Source organism: Diceros bicornis, chromosome 14 (assembly GCF_020826845.1).
Source record: "Diceros bicornis minor isolate mBicDic1 chromosome 14, mDicBic1.mat.cur, whole genome shotgun sequence".
NCBI classification, from domain to species: domain Eukaryota; kingdom Metazoa; phylum Chordata; class Mammalia; order Perissodactyla; family Rhinocerotidae; genus Diceros; species Diceros bicornis.
In genome coordinates, this window is record NC_080753.1 from 19,847,277 (window position 1) to 19,869,057 (window position 21,781).

The 21,781-nt window shown below is 44.4% G+C and overlaps 1 protein-coding gene across 4 annotated transcripts in view; it reads left to right on the top strand.

Moving 5' to 3' along the window:
• Positions 1 to 20,232, top strand: part of RCAN2 (regulator of calcineurin 2) — a 247,381-nt gene extending 227,149 nt beyond the window's left edge. For 3 of the 4 annotated variants that reach the window (XM_058554212.1, XM_058554214.1, XM_058554213.1), the window contains exons 4-5: positions 198 to 369; positions 17,627 to 20,228. In XM_058554212.1, the coding sequence (XP_058410195.1) occupies positions 198 to 369; positions 17,627 to 17,787 (333 nt within the window). In that variant the 3' untranslated portion in view covers positions 17,788 to 20,228. Of the gene's footprint in view, positions 1 to 197; positions 370 to 17,626 lie in introns of all 4 variants that reach the window. The other variant, XM_058554215.1, reaches the window with a different exon arrangement.
• Positions 20,233 to 21,781: the final 1,549 nt, after the last annotated feature.

The following is a 21,781-nucleotide window of genomic DNA, read 5'->3' on the forward strand; positions in this document are numbered from 1 at the left end:
GGTTGAGACCCACTGTTTTAAGGATTAAATAAGATAACTGAACACATGGTGTGTGGTAAGCAGTAATTATTATTATAGCCTGGTTCCTTGGTTCATTTGTCACAGGCTAAAAGTAAGACTCCGCATCTTAGTGTCCCAACATGGCACATCTGAGGCCATAATGAATAACGTGTCTTCATTTCTACTCTGTTTGAAAGGTTCAGACTCCAGAGACAGATGGAGACAAACTGCATTTGGCTCCACCACAGCCCGCCAAACAGTTTCTCATCTCACCCCCTGCATCTCCTCCTGTTGGCTGGCAGCCCATCAGCGATGCCACGCCGGTCCTCAACTACGACCTCCTCTATGCCGTGGCCAAACTAGGACCAGGTAAGCTCTGTGGCCCTTTTAAAAAATAAACATTTGTCAGCGACCTAGAAAAGCCAAACAAGATGAACAACCTTGAAATTCTGGGTTCACAGTAACATCTGCACTTCTAATGGATTTATGGCTGTATGTGGACAATGAGAGGGATGATGAAGGAGAATGCGGCATCAGACTTCATACCTGTTTAGAAGCAACTCAGGAACTGGGACTAAAATGTCTGTCCTTGTGACTTCTGGATGGCAAGGCAGATATTTTAAGATTGCAAAGAGCTACCTAATTCTTATGGGAGTTCTCTCTATAGCACAAGAACGTTGTTTCCTCAGAACAGGCAAAATGAGCTCTACCAGCTGGCACAAGCCTTCTAAGCTGTGCAGCCCTGTTTCACTGCTGCCACAGAAGTGCCCAGGAACCCTCTGCTGCAAGACAATCTGCCTGTCAAAGTGAGGTGTTTAAGTCCCCAAGGAGCTGGTCACAGTAGCCTGTAGTTAGATTTTTCTAACTTTAGAAAAGTCTTATGAACACTTTGTTCCAATGTTGGTATATGTAGCTCAGATTCACCCATTTTCACTGCAGTATAGTATTCCATTTGATGAATATACCATCGCACTTTATTCATCCACTCTCCTGCTGATAAACATTTAGATTGTTTCCAGTTCCTTGCCATTACAATCAAAACTCTAGTTAGCATTCTTGTACATATCTCCTATGCACTTGTCCAAAAGTTTCTTTATGTTTTATACCCAGCAGTGATATTGTTCTCAATTTCAACAGACATTGCCATCTTGCACTTCGAAGTATTTTTCCTGCAAGAGGGGAATGTGGAAAGTGAAGGGGCCGAAACCAAGTGGCAGCTGAGGTTTTAGGCATTATGGATCCAATAGTAAATAATGGCCATTGTTCTGCTCCATCTACTGGTAGTTCTCCCAGTGTGAGAGGAACTTTAAATATAATCCCAATGCCCTGGCTGCACCCCAAGAGATTCTAATTTAATTGATTTGGGTCAAGTCTGGGCACTAGTTTGTTGGGTTTTTTTTTTTTTTTTTGGTGAGGAAGATTGGCCCTGGGCTAACACACCTGCTGCTAATCTTCCTCTTTTTGCTTGAGGAAGAGTGGCCCTGAGCTAACATCTGTGCCCATCTTCCTCTATTTTGTATGTTGGATGCCACCACAGCATGGCTTGATGAGCAGTGTGTAGGTCCGTGCCCGGGATCCAAACCCGCGAACCCCAGGCCACCAAAGGGAAGCCCATGAATGTAACCACTACACCACCGGGCTGGCCCCAGGCATTAGTATTTTTCAAAAGCTTCCCAGGTGATTCTGATGTGCAGATGAGTTCAAGAACCACTGGTGACTAAATGCCAAATGCAAGTATGATAAACTTGTAATAAGTTCTTACCGGTATTTCTTAGCGTGGTTAGGAAAACATTTGGGCCAGAATCACCCACCCCAGAAATCTGCGGTTTTAATCATCGTACGTGTTGATTCTTGCATACACTGAAATTTGAGGACCCTGGGTATGAGGGTGACCCACTGTTCTGGTTCACCCAGGACTGAGGGGTTCCTGGGAACTTTCAGTGCTAAAACCAGGAAATTGCCAGGCAAACCAGGAAGAGCTGGTCACCCCACTGGGTCCCCAGACTAGGATGAGGCTGATTTGATTAATAAGCTCTCCCTGCAAGAGAATTACTGGCTGTCCCACATGTGGACTGAGAGTTAAATTATAGCACTCTCAAGAGCAAGCTCCTTGGGGGTTTCTTTGTCATCACCATCAAATCACTCAGCTTCTCAGGGCCTTTAAAATGGCCATGGGTTTCACCCTCAAAGAGCCGTTGTGAGAAACAGCAGGTATCTAAGATAAGCTGATGAAAGAAGCAATATAACAATAAGGGAGGTATGGGAGAAATGTGGTTTCCTTGAAAGTCTAGTTCACATATAGGCATCCTGAACTCATGCACTCCCCAGCCAAAGAGAGCCATGTCTGTGATATGTGTAAACATGATGTGTGTAAAATAAGTCAAGTCTGCTTAAGTCGAGCCTTGTGAAGCCATTTCCCACAGTAATTCAGGACACTTCAGAAGCAGGCGAGCACGCCCCCAAAGATGGACCCATTAGAGCCAAGGTCCTTGGAGCGGCCAGTTTGACTGTCATGCACAGATATGAACAAGAACACACTTTGAACACAGTTGCTTTGAATGTCAGCAAATGGACTTCTTCATAGAATCGTTGGTCTTGGCTAGAGGACCTAGGAGTCACTAGCCAACCTGCATTTTACAGGAGGGGAAACTGAGGCCCGAGAAGGGGAAAGTGATGGGGCCAGGGCTTCCAGTGCAGAGCTCTTCCTACTTTACTGTTGACAAAGGAGGCCCAGGCCAAGTCAGACTTTCTGACCATCAGATCCGAGCCGGCCTCCGGTCCACTCACTTGGAGCTGGTAATCCAGTAAATTCAAATCATGTTTTATCCAGATTGGGACAGAAAATTCATTTGTGGCTAATGTTCACAAAGCTTGATGCAAAGACAAGATAAGGGCAAGTCTCAGGCAGCCTCGCTGGCTGATGGAGCTGAGTCCCAGGTCTGGAGGGTGCCACCAGAGACTGACAGAGGCAGAGGGGATGGAGGGAGTGGGAATTAGGCCTCAGAAGGGATGCTCACAGAGCCTGGCACAGAGGAGGGGGGAAGGAGGAAGGATATGGTCTCAAAGAGGCAAAGAATAAAGGGGTTCTTTTTAGGTGTGAATGACTTATCAATAATGTTAAAAGTACATGCCTTTTACCTTATTGCTAACCTATAAGCTTCACGTTCTCTTACCAAATGGATGTACTTTCTACCATTTTGGAAGTGCCTTGCTGTGCAACAAGCACAGAGATGAGAACTATTACTAGCCCCATTCTACAGACCAGAAAACTGAGGTTGCCCAAAGTGACCCAGCTGGTTGGTGGCAGAAGCAAATGTCCAACCTGGGTCTTGTGACCCCATCACTTGGCCAGACCCAACGGCCTTCTGTTAAGGATACAGGCTGCCTCGGTGGACTTTAGGCCTACTCTGCTCCGACAGGAAAACATTTACCCTAACCCTGAATTGACAGTTATCTCTAACACCACTGTAACTTCCAGGAAGCCTCACCCAGTGTCTGGTAGGTGTGCAAACGAAGGCCTGTGCTCTGGGTGTGCAAGAGCAGATATCGAGGGTCTCCTGCTTTTCTTGTGTCTCACGGAACGGCTGCAATTTGGACGTATTTTCTGGGATATCTTTCTCTCTATTCCTTGCCAGCAATTTGAGACTGTTTCTCTTTATGTGGTTATCCATGTGTTCTCTTCCTGTGTCCTTGAAGCCTCCTCACCCCACACAGATGAAAGATTATATCCAACAATTGAGTTGAAAATATCACAGAGGTGATGTGCCTCTGGCGGCTGTTTCAGCCGCAGCGCAGCGGGGAGGGAGCAGGGCCACACCCTGCCTCCTCCCCACTCACATCTCCGCCCCACCTCCCCAACGAGACGCTAAGGCAAGAGCTGCTCTTTTAGGCTCCTCGGGGCACTTTGCACAAATGCTCACTTCTCCTTATGCTAATTGTCTATTGTTCAACTTACTGTCTTCCCTACTTTTTGAGGGGAGAATGCATGTTTTATTCACTTTGGTTTTCAGAACGCCTGATAGCACCTGGCACATAGTAGATGCTCCATAAATATTGAATGAACGAATGAATGAATGAATGAGTGAGTGATCAGAGCTATTAGCCTGCCTAGAGATAATTTCTTCACTGGCAAATTGTTGCTTTCTTATGGCTTCAGCCAGACTGAGTCAGCCAGCGCTAAATTAATGTTTTCTCTAATGAGAGGACTTCTAGCGTTTCCATTTGAAAAAAAATCATTTAGTAAAATTTATTTTTAATCCTTTGGCAGAATCATTTCACTAACAAATTATAACTCATTCCATGTTAAGGGATGATTACCTCAGCTCCAAAAGTACAGAAACAAATTAGGATGAGAGCAGAGAAAAGCAGCCCAAATGATGAAGGGAATGGAGTTCTGCTTCGGAGGAGTGACTAACGTGTTAAATCAGCGGAACTGAGTGGCTGAGAAGAGATGCAGAGATCCAAAGATGCTGAGAAAAAGCAGGTCGAAAGAACGAGCATCATGAAGCAGGGATCCAGGGCGAGATGGTACCCAGGCTCAGGGTCACCTCTGCAAACCAGCTGGCTTGTGGGAGCTTTGCCCCGTCTAGCTGCCCCGGGAAGGCAATGATGGGCGTTGTTAAGACTCTTGGGGAGGGCAAATGGGAGAGTGAGGGCAGGGTCCTGGGTGCCCCCATTCTTTAAGAAAAGAACACTGACGACCCTCTTCCAGAGACAGACAATTCAGGCCCCCTGGAGCTTCTAGAAAAGCTCCTGAAGCAAACATGGAGAGAACAGTGCATCACAAAGGAACCGTGATCAAACCCGAGCCTGTGCGTTTCCTCTGAGATCCGGAGCAGGGCGTTACAACACGAGACCAGGGCCGCCTAACGCGGGACAAGCATCTCTCAGTTCTGTTTGTTGTATTGAGAGCAGTTTCTATTCTGGGAAATATGAGAGGCACAATTTCAAACATTCTTAGTCATTGTTCCCATGACTGTATGTTCTGTTTTTGATCCAGAAAGTAAAATAGATAAATTAGGAAAAAAACTTAAATAGAAACAATAGCTAAAACTTATATATACAGCTTACTATGTGTCAGGCACAGTTCTAAACACCTTACTATATTATCTCATTTAATGCTCACAGCGATTCTATGAGACAGGTATTGTTATTCTCCTCATTTATACAGCTGCGGAGTGTGAGGCACAGAGTAGTTAAGCAATTTGCCCAAGGCTACACAGCTGGTAAGTTCAAATGTGTCCCTCTGCCACTGGCAAGAAGCAGAAAGGACTCATCGAGCCAGCACTCTTGCCCTGGGGAGTGAAAAGTTTGAGAAACCAGAGCTCTGTTGAATAGTAAAATTAATTTCTGCAGAAGAAATTCAAGATTGTTGCAAAAGGAAATTTTAAAAATACAAAACAATCGATACATTTTGTTCCTCCACATTGGTTTCTCTGACTATTGGCAGCCCCCTAAAACACACCCACTGTATCAGCTCTTTAAGGCACACTCGATGCTTTTCTCTGTGGTCCAGGGGGACGCAAGTTTCAGATTTTGCCTTCCTCTGCTCTGTTGAAGAACAGCTATGGTCTCTATAAACAGAGGCTTTCTCCATTTATATTAGTCCCCCTGGTGAATTTAGAGAAGCCTGCCGTTTAACAATGACCTAGACAAAATAAGATGAGCTTTAACCAGGTGGAGAATGAATCGAATATTTAATTTGTTTTATTTTATAATATCTATTGTTCCTGACTCCAGAAAGAGCGTAGTGCTATGTTCTTTTCGGATGTAAAACAAAATAGAAAAACAAAAACCCAGCCCAGCCAAACAGCTTATCTATCCCAATCAGCAAAAATGGCAAAATAGAGGTGTTTGCCCTACTCCCTGGGTGGTATTCAGAGGCGGCATGTGAAATGCCAGCCTTTGTTCTCCTCTCTAGGACGGTTCTGGAAGGTCATGTTCATTGTCACTGAAAATGCCTGCAGGGAGCCACATGAAAAGTCATTGTCAACTCCCTTTTTTCCTCCTGCTATTTTTAGCTCTTGTTAGGGAGATCAATTTGCGTTAACTGCAGAGGAGGGCTTAAAACGGTGCTGAGTTTCAAGTTGCGTACATCCGCTATATTTAGATTTTTTCCAAATTCTTCTCCATCAAAACGTGCCATAGTAAAGCAATTTTGCTGGCTTGCTGCTTGGTAAACATTGTTTCCCCCAAATGGAAAATATATTTCATTAATCCATGTACTTATAAGGAAGAAACATTTTCTATTCTAGGCTCATTGATTCAAAGGTGGAGAAAATTCCATTTTTAAAATATAGATGAATATTTTGGGTGCATGCGGTATGACTATTACATAAGCCTCAGTTCTTGTTCAATAATTGCTGTTTTCTGATCACAGATATGAAAAGCAAATAAAGCAGCCCACCTTCAGGGTTCCAGGTGGTGTGGTCTCGACGCATCATTCCCTGCCCAAGGGACGCAGACTTGGGACCCTGGAACATGCTCATAATTTCCCATCTCCTTTCAAAGAATTTTTGCTGGAAAAAGATTTTAAAGGGGCTTCTCTTCTCAGCATATATTTCACAACTATCTTCCATCATTGTTGAGTAGCAGTATAAAATACTTCCCTTTCTTATTTCACAGGGAAAACATGCACATTTGAGAAAAATAGAAAAGACACGTGACCAAAATCTGGGCGTGTGTGTGCGTGCGGCTGTGTGTGTGCGCGCCTGCGTGTGTGCGTCCCCATAGCTGCTCCCTTAGCCGGGCTCCTGATACTGGGACAGGTAGAACAGGATGGTCACTCTGAGAGGAAAGCCTCGTGACTCTGTGTCCCAGCACACAGAGAGCTCGTCCATAGCTCTTTCTGCCCTCGTGTCTGCGCTTACCTCTCACCCCGGTGGACACGCCCCACCTCACAAGCCTCTGAGACCCTTTTCTCTGGTCTCCCTTCATCTCCCCACCTCTTCTCCATCTATAGTTTCCTTAATCTTTCTTGCCCTTACTTTCCTCCTAGGGTTCCACTTCACTGTCTCAACCACTAATTCAGGTCCTCAGTCCATCGATTGTCTCCAGGAAGGACTTTAGGTCCTAAATGACTCAGGAGGAAATGAAGATAAATGGTCCCCTTAATCCAGTCTTAGAGGGAAACCCCCAGAAGATAAGTAAATTTTCTCTTATTGAAACAGAGCATCTCTTACAACAGAAGTAGTCTCTCTCTCTCCCTCTCTCCCCTCCCCTATAGCTCTCTCTCTCCTTCCCCATCTCTCTCTCTCTCCTCCCGCCCCTATCTCTCTCTCTCTCCCTCTCTCCTTTCTCTCTTTTTCTCTTTCTCTCTCTTTCTCTCCCTCCTCCCCATCACTCTTTTTTCTCTCTCTCTTCCCCTCCCCTCTCTCTCTCTCTCTCTTTCTCTCCCCTTCCGTCTTACTAAGGCCCCTTCTGCTTTCCTAGTTTGATGTGGGTCAGGACTGAGGATGGGGGAGAGGAGCAAGAACCCTCATCATTCATGTTGATAATATCTTCCGAACATGAACTCATACTAGACCTGCTGAGGCAGGGAAGTCCATGTTCACCCTGATGTCTTTTCTGCACCATCCCAACCTTATTCCTAAACACGTCAGAGGCAATATGGTGGCCATGCTTTGGCCTTGGCAGGCCTCGATTGGAGTCCTGTCTCCACCACTTGTTTGTGGTGACCTGGAGCTATTTACCTCACCTTTCTGTACTTCCTTTTTAAAAAACAGTGATTATTTGACAACTTGCAAGGTCACCGTGTAGATGGAATAATTAATATACACAAAGCTCTTAGCCAGTGCCTGGCACAGAGAAACTATGAAATCCATGGGAGGTGTGATGATCACTCTGCTCTGAGCAGTATTGTTTAGCAGGGCATCCTCAGAGAGATGTTCCTCTGCCTGGTGCCCTGGAATATCTCCTCTTTTCTTTTGTAGCTGTAAATGAAGCTCCAACATGAAGAGAGCTATTTCTCTTCCTTTTGGATGATGATTAAAACTCAGGATGTGAGTTTGAATCCAGGCTCCACCTTATGCGCTGTGTGACCTTGAGCAAGTTTCTTAACCTTTCTGTGCCTCAACTTCCTCAACCGTAAAATCAGATTATTGCCAGTAGCAAATGAGATAATCCATTTAAATCTATATGTCCAGCCCCGGACATAGTAAATGCTAAGTGTGTGTTACCTAGTTGTTGTCATTTGATTTTCAAACCATATCTTAGTTGCCTATTAAAATGTAAGTGCCTATGTTAAGCTCTTAGCTCAGGGTTTCTCAGTGTGAAAGCTATGACATTTTGGAATTGACAGTCCTACACATTGGAGTACATTTAGCATCTTTGGGCCTCAGTTACTAAATGCCAGTATCCACACCCAACCCAGTCCTTATGACAACCAGCCAAAAAAAAATTCCCCATTGCCTTTCCAGACACCCCTGGGAGTGCAGCACCCTTGTTTGAGAACCACACTAATTACGCTTTTGCAGGATTTGCCAGGTGGTTCTCAAAGTAACTAAGAGTCATAGAAACATAGAGGCAGGGAGTGCCTATAAAGGGTCAGAGGTACCAGGTGGGAGCAGAAATCAGAGGATAAGAGAGAGGAGACAGCACAGAGAAGTGTCACTCGCCCCTCCTCCTTCCCGACACACACACACTTGCTTTCCTTCCCTTTGGAAAACCAGGAGAAGACAAGACTGTCAGTAGATAACTTAAAAATACCGTCAATTAGCATATCTAGATGGGGAGGGAGGTGCAGCTTTGGGAAACTTCCTGAGGTTTTTCGCTATAACTCAGTCCTTCTCTTGAGGAACACTTTTGGCCCCAAACCAAACCAGCATTAGTCCTGCCAGGATTGAGAGAGGGCCATAAGACATGGCGCGCTCCAATACTGGCCAGTGCTGGGGTAGAGGGAAGGAAGTGCAGGTCCCTTCCCTGCTTCGGCCTGTCACTCTCTCCTTCCCACCTCTCCAGATGTCTGACAGCTGGATCCGTGCCAGGCACCTCTGTCTCCGCAGTTGACAAGGGGGTGGGAAACCGGGGCTTGGCAGCCTTGTGGGCCTTCCTATCCCTGCCAGATTCTATCAAGTCCTAAACCTAACACTTGAAAGAAAAGGAAATTTAAACGCGAACACCTGCCAAGTGCATTTCAAATTGTTCTGAACTCTTCCCTCAATCTCTGGTTTCAATTTCACCAACAGGAATGTTCAGGAAAACTCACACACATAGAAATTCCATTTTACTTATTCTATAAATCAGGGCTGATGCTCCCGACTTCCTCTTGAAAATACTACGTTTACAATAAAAATATTGGGGGTGAGGGTTTGCAGTGCCTTTTAAACATGACCAAGCCTAAAATAATTTTAATATTGGAATTTCCATTCTTCTTCTTAATCAAATATAAAGGTCTTTTAAGCCAAACTAAAATTTCACACTCAGCACATAACCCAGCATGGTTCTGTGTTCAGGGGTCCTGTTGGAAATGTTCTTAGCATTTGCCTTCATAAGCCATCATCCATTCTTAAAATTCAGTATAGATTACTAACTGACACCTGCTTTTCCCCTGTTTGGTTCAGAACTCACTGAGGGTTGGATAAGAAATAAGACAGATGAGGTCAATAATGCCAGCTTTGTTTCTGATGAAAGGCTAAAGCTGAGAAAGTGGCTCAGTTGAGCAGCAGCCAGAGCTTCCTAATGCTGCAATCCAGAGCCATGCAGTTTTACTCACCCTGTCTCAGAAATGGAGAACATCAGACCGCCCCACACAGAGCAGGGTCTTTTCTGCTGGGCTTAGCACATGGCCAAAAGCACAAGTTTTTCACAGGCAGGGATGGCTCAAAGAGAAAGATGGGAAAGATGAGCTGGCATTTCTAGCTCTTTTCTCCCAAATTACACATCAGGTGTTGCTCCACTTGCGCTGGAGAGGAGTAGGAGAGGGGCCGGGGAGAGAGGTCCCCAGTGATGTGCTAACGGAGCTCCCTCTACATGGAGGGAACCCTTGAAACTGGTGAAGCGTCCACTCTAACATAGCACTAGAGCAGGGGAAAGGAGGAAAAAACACTAAACGGCAATTAATTTCAACTCGAGTGTAGTGGCTTAGCTTGCTTTTGAACAAAGAGAACTTGTATCACCCATGACTTATCAATTGCAACACAACAAATACACCAAAATGAAGGGCTTAAAGCAACAGCAATCATGTATTTTGCTCACAAATCTGCTATTTAGGCAGAGCTCGGGGGACAGCTCATCTCTGTGCAATGTTGCTGGGCAGCTGAGCTGGGGACAGGGGAATCAACTTTCTAGATGGCTCGCTCACATGGCTGGCAAGGTGGTGTGGCTGTTGGCTGGGAGCTCAGATAGGCTGTGGGTCAGGGGCCCCGGTTCCTCTCCCTGTGAGCCTCTTTGTGGTCTGCTTGGGCTTCCTTACAACACGGAGCTGAGCTTCCAAGAGTGAGCCCCCCGACAGAGCAAGGTAGAAGTGCATGGCATTCTTGTGACCTAACTCAGAAGTCACACTGGTTACTCCTGCCACACTGATTCAGTCAAGGCAGCCATAAAGGCCTGTCCGGATTTGAGGGGAGGGAACACAGTGGGAGCAGTCCTCGATGGAGGAGTGGCAAGGTTCTAGAAGAGTAATGTTGGGCAAGAAATAGTATGACCGTTTTTGCAAAACACAGGCAGTCTGCTACAACACATAACTTTCCTGTTGAGAACACCTTTAATATGAGAGATAATAAAATTAAAGCAAGAAGGAAACACAGAGGCTCTTCTTCCAGAGTCTAAAGCTACCATACGAGATGTAAATCAACTCTGTCTATAATTTATAGTCCTTTTCTTTTTATAATGTATTAAATGTTGTCTTTTGAGAAGATTCATTGAGAAGATTCAAGGAGACCATGCCTAGAACAACTAGCAATTGGCCAAAACAAGAAGAGGCCAGATGCAGAAGGAATAAATAGTCCGTTAGCTAGAGAACAAATATTCACTAAAAATATGAGTTGCCATTAAAATGTATTAAAAGTAAAAGTTAAAACTAGGCTCCCTTTCAGTAGAGTCCCTTGTAGAAAATGGAAACAGTGGACTAATGAGGGGCAGGATCGGAGAGTGGTTACAAGCACATTCTTTGAAGTCAGACAGACCTGAGTTCGAATCCTGGCTCTGCCATTTACTTGTATGATCTCCGTTTCCTCCTGTATAAACCACACATTATGAAACCCACGTCACAGAGCTGTTGTCATGATCAAATATCCGATTTCTGTGAAGTCCTTAGAGCTGGGTCTGGCATTTAAGGCAAATGGCACGTTTCTGTGACACCTCCTGTCCTAGCACTGAGAGCATACTGAAAACAGGGTAAATAGCTGCCCTAAGAGTTCTCAGCTTAGTTGAAAAGGTAAAACTTACACAAGTTAAACTATAGGAGAAAAACTCATGTGTGAGCGTGTACTGGACATTACATCATCATCAATAGCCAAGCTTGATGCCTTTCACAGGTCAATAATACATTTATTGAGCACCAACGTGTACCCCAAGCTGCAGCAATCACAAAAGAAGTTCCAGTCCTGACTTCAGTGGTTTGGAATATAAAACACCGCCAGATGAAATAACTAAGATATAATACAAAACGTGATATAATTAAGCATTATAAGGAAGCGGTTCCCACTATCTCAGAAAAAGAAAATCAGAGATCTCATTTAAAAAGCAACTTATGATTTTCCTTCTTATAGCAACAGAGGTATGGAAATAGGTAGGAGGAGAGAGACTTACCAATGCGGGGTGGGGCCAGTGGTTAGGGGAGAAAAGATCATTCATCTGAATTCTTGACTCGCAGCTGTTCATTTGAACTGTGGGACTCAGCAGGTCGTCCCCCACCCCTTATTGTTGATTACGACACGGACTCCACTGGGTAAAAGTTCTTTGTGATGATTCAGCTGCTTAATTCTTTAACTATTGAGTAGTGTGACTAGGTTAGTCCATCATATTGAAAACTGGAAATTATTTTGGGGGCAGCACTGACCAAAAAATCACCTTAAATAATCATATCCTGCATCTCCGGAGGGCTCGATAAAGTATTTGACACATATTTCTTTATTTCGTAGCATGCCAGGGATGTGGTTGTTATTCCCATTCTACTGATGAGGAAAACTGAGGCTTAGAAATGTTGCATAACTCTCAGGGTCACATCACTAGTATGTCGTAAGGTGAAGCATCCAAGTGTCGTTTTTAGGAAGGTTATTCTGGCAGGGAAGATAAGTTCCTATGGTGAGGAAACCAGCTAAGATACCCTGATGGGAGAAAGTGAACCGTGGACAGGGTCATTACAAGCGAGGTGTGGGGAAGGAGCACACGGAGAAATGTTTCAAAGCGACATTCAATAATGCTCAGTGACTGAGTAAGCACAGTGGATGAAAGAAAGGGAAGGTTCAAGGATGACCAACTCTAAGAATTTGCGCCTAGAAGGCTGAAGAATGATGGAACCTCTAAGAGAAATGCAATAGCTGGGAAGGAAATATAGACTGAGAGGGAAAATAAATAATTCTGCTTTAGATATGTGAGTTTGGAGACTTAGAGATGTCAGTAAGCTGAGAGGCGGGGGTGTGATCAGCCCCAGTACGTGGCTCCTCATAGAGACAGCAATTGGGAGCTCATGTTGTTCCAGAGAAAGAATCTTCTCAGAAGAACAGCAGTAATGCTGAGGAAGAAAGCAAACTGTGGTGGCCTGTGCCTGCTGGACTGGGCTGTATTTTGGAAGCTTCTAGTGCAGGGAGTCTACCCATTCCTGGCAGAACTCACAGCAGGGAGTGTCCAGGGAGGCACTGAGGTTTTAGAAGGGTTGCCTTTCCCTCCATCACAAAAGTTTTCTTATTAGGATTCTGAACAGTCTCAACTCTGCATTACTACACACAAATGTAGCTCTGTATTATCAGCCCACCTCTAACGTATCTGCACTATGCCGATTTTTACAAACCATGCTTAATCACACTCATTATTTTAGAGAGAATTCAAGAAGGGGCCCATTTACGATCCATCAGCCAAAGGTGGCGTGATGGAGAACTTCCAGGGACACTTGGACCAACAGTCACCAACACACTTCTCTGCGATTGTGCCAAAATCATGTCACCATGTCCCCCAGCCCCCTGGTCAGCACAGAGCCTCGACCTCTTCCCTCCTGAGAACAGGAAGCAGCCGTGGGCGCCTCCACTTCCTCCAGTCTTGCAGGAATTTGGATGTTGTCACCAACCTGTCTCCATCCACTCCGGAAAGGAGGAACAGAACTTTGGCATCTATTTTGAACAGTGGCCAAGCCTACGTCAGTTCCAAAGGCCTGAATGAGCATTTAACTTTTGACCACGTGCTGGAGGAGTTTGCATTTGCATAGCTGGGAATTTGTTTCATGGAGGTTGGTGGAAAACCCTGATCAGTGTGTTTTCTGAGGGCTTTTGGTCCTGGCCCCCATTCTGCTCACAGGAGAAAGGGTGGTTTGAATACAGACTAGAAAAGTTGAGAGTGTGGTGGGTGAACCTCTGCTTGTCCCTTAAAAGAAATGCTGGGCTGCTTGGCTGTGCTCACCGTACTGTGGCAGGACCTGCCCCGTCCTGTGCAGACAAGGCCCCACGGGCTGCTTGTTCCCTACTGAGCCCAGTTGGTCCCCACGTGACAGCATTGACGTCAACCCTTGTGGTAGAGGAATTAGCTGAAGCCCAAAGGAAAAGAGAGGCCAAAAAAAAAGAAAAATTCAATCCAGCAAGACCAAAGCTATTTCTTTTTATTTTGTGGGCTCTCAGCAGCTGTTAAGCTTTGCTGGATTTTGATAGTAAGAAAGTTTCCAAAAATAGAACAGTGAAATGTCAGAGTTAATGGGATCACAGCAATAAGGTATCTCTACTACCGAGCAATCTGACTTTGTTAACTCAACGTGAAAGTCGCCCTGCACAGTGTCCCCCTGAGCTGGCACCCCATCCTGCGTGTGCCCCCAGAACCGAGTCTGAGAGGAAGGGATCCACTTTTGAAGCGGTAAACACGTGGCGACTAGAGGTGTCTTTAAGGGAATGTTCTTTATCCAAGCCAGTGCAAACAAATAGTTTAATCAAAGGCTAGCTTCATTATGTATATTTTACTACTATTAAAAAAAAAAAAAAGCTAGCTTCTTGCCAACAGATGAGGAAAGGGCAGGGGGTCTGGTCAGTCTCCTGGCTGGGGGCCCTCCTGTCATCACCTCACCCCCAGGTCCCACAGTCTCCCCGCTTGCTCTGCTGTGGCACATTCTTTTCTGTCATCCCCACATCAGAGGACAAGAGACTGCCACCTCCTTCATCCCTGCATCACAACCAGCAGAGCAACAAACAGTACTATGGCAGCCACTAGCATTTCTTCAAAAGGCGCTTCTTCTCCAAACGTGAGAACTTCGAAGAAATCCTATACGCAAAAAGAGCCACCTCCCTGATTACTCAGAAATCATTTCTTTCTCTGTCTCTTGTTTGAGGGTGTCTCTCATTCAGAATTGCAAAGCGTTCCTGAAAGAAAGAGAAAATTTGGGAAACCCTGGATACAGTGAACTCAATCACTGTTGGCTGTGGAACTTGGAGGGATTTGCTGTTCTCCCAGGAACAGAGATGAGAACACCAAAGATTAATGAGCGCTGATGTCTGGGAGCGGCTGCAGAGCTGCTCTGGGATTCCTTGCTTCTTCTTCTGTGTGCATCGTCAGCATCCCTCCCTCCACTGTCCTCTACCTGCGCTGTTATCATTTTCCAATGAGAGTTTATGATGCAGAACAGAGGAAGAGAGGGGGCACGTTATGAGCATGCCAGTGCCCTCACAGGACCCCAGCCTCCTGCCTGTCACACAAAGCCGTGTAACAGTGGCCACCCAGACACTGAAACACCTGGAGCGGTGCTGGGTACCAAAATGGATGTCACTAAGTTAGAATTTGCAGAGTTGCATCCTTATACTGGTAAACCCTGTTTTTAACAAGCACCCCCAGTCAACTGTCATGTATTTGAGAACCACTGCTCAAAGACACCACCAACCAGGGCTGCCCACTCCTGGCCCAGAGTCTTCTATGCAACTCTCAGATAAAGTCAGTTTCGTGTAGGTTCCTCTCCTGAGCAGTCTCTGAAGTGGTTCTTCTACCTTGGGATTTTGATAAAAATGACAAAATACTTTAAGGAGAACAGAACAAACACAATTAAATGAGCTGTAAGTAGCTTCAGTACATAATGCCACAGCCACAGTGTCAGTAGTTTAATAACCTCAGAAGGGAGTACAGTGAGGTTAGCGCTGACCATCAGTCCTGCTCTCCAGGGGGAGAAGCACAGCGTGGTGTGAGTGACTCAGGCAATATCCCCTTCCTGGTTCTGCTCCACATCCCCTGTTTGTGTCACTGTCCTCTCCTGGATCCAGACAGGTCCACGTCAGCTCCCTCATGTCAGAGATTTAATACTTGTTGACACAACTCTCTCTACCTACGATTTCACCAAATCTAGACCGTAAATTATAGTCTTTATGAGCCATACTTCTGTGGCTCTGGCTAGTTCTCTCTCTCTCTTTGCTGCTGCCAATATCCAGAGAAACACTGGAGGTGTGATGCTTCATTTCTGCAAAATATTCGTTGCCCTCATCCAGGAAAGCCTTTGTTCTACAAAGGGGATTCCAATAAAGACTTCTCTGAATCTTAACAGAAAGAGAAGACTCTTAGCAGGGTATGGCCATGTCAGTTTGTTAGGGCTGCCGTAATAAAATACCACACACTGAGTGGCTTAAACAACAAAAATTTATTGACTTAAGTTCTGGAGGTTAGAAGCCTGAGATCAAGGTGTCAATAGGGCCATGCACCCTCTGAAGGTGCTAGGTGCTAGGATCTATTCTAGGCCTGTCTTCTAGCTTCTGGTAGTTCCTTGGCTGGTGGCAGCATAACTCCCATCTTCACATGGCACTCTCCATGTATGAGCGCCCCCCTCCTGATTTTCTCTTTTTATAAGGACATCAGTCACTTTGAAATAGGGCCCACCCTAATGGCCTCATTTTAACTGAATCATCTGCAACGACCCTGTTTCCAAATAAGGTCACACTCACAGGTACTGGGGATTAGGACTTCAACATCTTTTAAGGAGACATAATTCAACCCACAGCAATTGCTGACTGAACATTTACATCCTTCCCAGCATCGCTGAGAAGAGCTTTATACTTACTGCATTATCAGTGCTCCTCATTCCCTAATGTCAGCATCCAGAATTTAAAGCCGTACCTTGCAGGAATTTGCTGTTTTCACCATTGCTGCTCACCAAGATGTGCATGGAAGCACATAAATCGTACCCCGGCGCTGGAACTGACAGCATTTGCTCTGGCTGTCCAGGAGGGGCACTTTCCACTGCAGACTGAGGGTAACAGGCAAGATTCCCAGACTAGGTGGCGTCTGGCTTTGATCCTGGAAGGAGGGCAGAGTTTAGGGAACTCTCAAAGCGGTGAGACTAGGCCAAATAAAAGTAGCTGGTTTGATGAGTATAAAAATGTGGCTGTCATGACTGGTGAGAGATGTGCAGAGTCTTTTGTCCTAGTCTAAGAAATTAGGACCTGATCTAGTGAGACCTGGAGACCCACTGCCCAGGAGGATGTCTGGGAGACATTGCTTGTAGATGTTTCCCATTCGTGAAGAATGGGAAGATGAAGATGAGTATGTCAACAGTTGAGTTGAGAAGTTACAAGCATGCAGGTTGAGAATGCCCACCTCCTCCTGCCCCACCACCTGGAGGCCTTCTACTTGTCTTTTAGACCCAGGTCAACCGTCACCTCTTCTGGGAAGCCTTTCAGAGTTACTTGCTCCTTACAATTGGGTTCCAGAGTCCTTGATATATATTGCCCTTAGTGCTTACCATGGTGGTATTTTGTGACACTTCCTATTTCTACATGCTGCCACTGGGCTGTGCTCTTGCGAAAGACACAAATGTTTTTTATTGTGCCTTGTAGCCTTTATGACTAGCAACGGGCCAGACCATGAGAGATGCTCGGTAAGTATCTCCTGAAGTGAAACAAAGACAGACAGGAAGCCAGTCGGTGCACAGCAATTTGACTGTAAGATGATCCAGTCAAAAATGAAAGACTTGGAACTGGAAGGGACCGTCATCTAACCCAGTTACCCAGCAACCACTGCAAATCCCAGACAAGCGATGATCCCACCTTATTGCATCCTGGGGCAGCTCTTGCTTTAAGAAATGTACAGCTGGATGAGAACTTAGAGACTACCCTAGCCAAAAGATGAAGAAGTGAAGTGATTGGCTCAAGGTTACTCAGCAATTAGCAGTAATGCTGGGCAATGGAAGAGAACCTGATAACTGCCAGACCCACTCAGTCACCACCACAATCCTATGGACTGTAGTCATTGCATTCTGAAGTTTACCGTTTAGGATGCTGAGGCTAAGGGAAGTTATGTGGCCTGTTCAGGGTTGTGCACTTGATGGTGGTAGAGCTGGGATACAATGCGAGATCAAGCTCATTCCATTTTCCAGTACCCCAAACCATTCCCAGATAGGATCCCAGGTTTCCCGAGAGGCTGAAAAATGTTCTTTTCACTTCCTAAGCAAACCTCGCCGAAGAATCTGTTTTGAAATCCCTCCCTCTTCTCACCCCCCATTATTCTTGCTTTCCAGGAGAGAAGTATGAGCTCCATGCAGGGACTGAGTCCACCCCAAGTGTCGTCGTGCACGTGTGTGACAGTGACATCGAGGAAGAAGAGGATCCAAAGACGTCCCCAAAGCCAAAAATCATCCAGACCCGGCGTCCTGGCCTGCCACCCTCCGTGTCCAACTGAGCTCACCGCTCCACCTCGACGATAATATGCGTCTCCTCTTTATCATGCTTTTTCCCCCCCTTGTTGTTTGTCAAAAAAAAATAATTGCCTTTAAATCCCTGGGTGTTTGGTTGTTTGAGATTCCTTCCTGTAATCAAGCCTCTTGGACAAAAGGGCTAGGAAAAGGTGATCTGTTTCCTGATCATATCATACCCATCAAATATAATCCATTATTTAGAAGGTTCTAGGAAAAAAAGTAGTATTTTCTTATTAAACCATCAGTACAGCCTATATCTTCATTCTCTCATGTTGATCCAAGCCAGAGACATCAGTAACAAATAGCACCTGTGTTGTTTGTGAGCTGTTTCAGTCCCAGTCCTGACGTGTGTGCGTTCTTCCTTCCTGGCCACTTAAGTAGGACCATAAGTAAACTTGACTTTGACTGCATGAGATGCCCCTATCTGGTCTCACTGCATCCCGACATTCCCAGGACATGCATGATCACCAGCATTTATTTTCATGATTTGAGGATATACTATAACTCACAGATTGTCAGCATCCAGCCATGTCCTATCTAGATTAGGAGAATTATCAGCATCGTCCAGCTCAACAAGTCTGGATATAGTCACTATCTTGAGTCAATACTCCATAGCTCTGTTAAAATTCCTGGAGGTAGAACTGAGCTGGGCCCCAAAGATCTTCCTTAGTAGGTTTTGAACACCACTTCCATACAGAACTTTCCCAGCCTCACTGGGGAGTCTTGTCCAGGGTGATAAGAGACCGACTTCAGACATACCTATTTATTATAAGTCTCATGGTGTCTGAACGATTGTTTTTTCTCTTTGTATATTTGTACAAATGTTTCAGCTGTGCATTTAAAATCTGGATGTTTTTTATTTAGTGATTGTTCAGCCATTAGCTGCTTAAGAACATAATATGTGCATTGCTTATGAATACATTCATATACTAATGCAGATAATCTGATAATATTACACTATTACGGATAATGCTGAATTTTGGAAGGGCACAAAACTTCTCATGCCAGTAGATAAATGATTAGCCAACATCTTTGCTATCAAGGCCACTTGTTTTTAAATAAAGTGAAGATGCAAGTGTCAGTTGTAGACAATTTGGGTGACACTAAATCTCCAGAATGTAGCAGCCGCTGAGCATATTCAGAGGAAAAGGATGATAGAGAAATGGATGCTGATCCGACTCATGCAATGCCCATATTGCTTAAAAACTTGTTTTCATTACATGTGATTTTTCTATTTCTCTAGCCCAAAGTGCATTACAGAAGATACACCTATAGAACCATTACCTTCTGCTATATGTGCCAGGCCTCATCTACTCCTGTACATTAACGAATTACTTTAGATGTAAATGCCAATTACGACAGAGTGGGGAAATACTTTCATGACCCCAAGCCTCAGAAAAACACACAAGAACAATAACATAGCCGACTGACAGAAGGATTATTGTGGTTTTTGACTAAGGTGTATGTTAATTTCATCAGAAACTTAACACACAGACTGATCACTCAGAAATTAAAGTCCGCTCTACTGTGAAAATAGCAATATAGTACTGGACACAGTACAGGTGAAACTGAGGACAGCATTGCTTGTAAAATCCCGAGTTTCCATAAGAAAAAGGATGGCTCCTTTTAAAAATAAAATCTGAGGAGTGTATAATAAGCAAATGCTTTGACTTTCCTTTGCTCTGGAGGTTTTTGGTTTTTCATTGACAAATGAAAGATTAGACTTAATAGTGGAGAAATGCTACCCCCTAGTGGAAGAAATATTGCCCTTGGATGCCGGAAAACTGCAGCCATCAGCCATTTTGTGCTGAATCTCTTCTCAGTCATCTGTGGGTCATTTGACTTTTTAAACTGCTCAGAATTTTCAGACTGCAGGTTCTAAAGAAATCTGGATGAGAGAAAATATTTGGAAATGGTTTTTAAATGTTTTAAAATGGATACATTAGACATTTCCAACCAAATTTAGTAAAAGTTGAAATGACCATTCTGTGTGGTCATAAAATAACTCAGTGGAGTGTATGAACTAAGTGGTTAGTCTTGGTGAAATTGATTGCAAAGTATTGATGTTAATCTGTCTCAGATCAAGTACTTCTTTCATTAGGTTGGGTTTGGGAAGGGACTAAGGGGAACTTCTCCCAGGAGAGCAGTAAGAAACCAGAAGGGGATGGTCTCCTTGAAGTGTTTCAGTAGAACCTCCTAGCTTTGTGAAAGTCAGAATTGCCTCAGCATTTCCATGATGCACATTATGCAAACCTCTTTAGCACTATTTTAAGTTTGAAAAGTTTAACTATGGAAGGGGAGGGGGAGATTTCCACCAACTGAATCATTTGTGCACGTGTATAGCTCAAAGAGCTTAGACTTCAAATATATCTGGTGAATGAGTCTTTGTCCGTGTAGTGTAATTTCTGTGTTGTCTGCCTGAGTTCAATATTTTTGAGTGGTAATTGTGGAAGATTGCAGTTCAGCCTGTAGTCTTTCTAAGATGTTACCAACAGATGAGATTAACTCATCTGAGCTCTTCCTGAGATGAGCAGAGGGGGAAGAGGTTGGCATTGTCTCATGAAGGACGAGGAATTTGAGCAAGGCCTGCAGGGACAGGTTGGGCTCTGATAAAAAGAATGGGCCTCCTGTTTTATTGTCATACTTCAACCATCTTGGTCCTAAAAGCCATTGCAAGTGTACTAGGATCCTCTTTTACCATCTCCCCGACTCTATGCTTTAGTTTAAAACACTATAAGAGACCTGAATAATAAAACCAAAAGTTTATTACATAGAACACAAAAAGCACTATCATAAAATAAAAGATGGGTACATGGTATCTCATTAAAATTAAGAGCATCTATTCATCAAATTACACCATTAGGAGAGTGAAAAGGAAAGCTTCAGACGGGGAGAAGATATTTGTGTTACCAGCCAAGAGGGTTATTCTGCTTGCTGCAAGACAGGCCAATGGTCAAGAGGCAAGGTGGTAGGAGAAAAAAAACTTTTTTATTACAGCTTGCTAGAAAGAGGGAAGATGGCCGACTAATGTCCAAAAAAAACACTGTCTTACAGAACAATGACTACAGGCCAGTTACATAGAGGGCTGGTCTCCGAGTTGGGGAAGCATCTGGTCTCAAGGTAGGGGCATCCATCTGGTTTTAGTTCTTGGTAATCTTTTGTTTTACTTGATATGCATCAAAGACTAGAGCAACGGCCCTACACCTTGATCTTACAGTTGTCATTGATGATGGCTATCAGTATAGATTCTCTGCCCAGGGGTCATCACATTCCTAAGAAACTCAAAAGAACAAAGTTATCAACTTATGGCAGCTGGGAGGGGCCATAAAATCCAGAGTTAGAGGTCATTCTAAGTTACAATATGGTTTCTTTTTTACAATATGGCTTCCCTTATGTCGACCTTGTATTGAAGTGGTATCGTTTGCAATACGTATAGTTCTTAAATAACTTATATCCAAAATGTAAAAAGAACTCCTACAAATCAATGAGAAAAAGAATTCATTTTTTCAAAAATGATCAAAATAGTTAAACAGGCGCTTCACATATACAGGCAATTCACACACACACACACACACACACTTGAAATACCCATACGGCCCCTAAACATTAAAAAGTGTTCAACATCATTTCTCATCAGAGAAAGGCAAATTGCAACCTCAAAGGGGTACACCACACACCCATCAGAATGGCCAAAATTCAGTATGGGGAAATATGAAGTGCTGGTGAAGATATGGAGCAAGGTGGAGTATAAACTGGTACAGCCACCTTGGAACGCTGTTTGGTAGTATCTATTAAGGCTACACATATGCCTATCTGGGAGCAATTCCCCTCCAGGACATACACCTAGCAGATATGCATTCTCACATCTACCAAAGTACTTGTACGATAACGTCCCCAGCAGCGTTGCATATAACACCCATTAACTGGTTACAACCCAGATGTCCTTCAAAGGTAGAATGGATAAATAAACTGTGATGT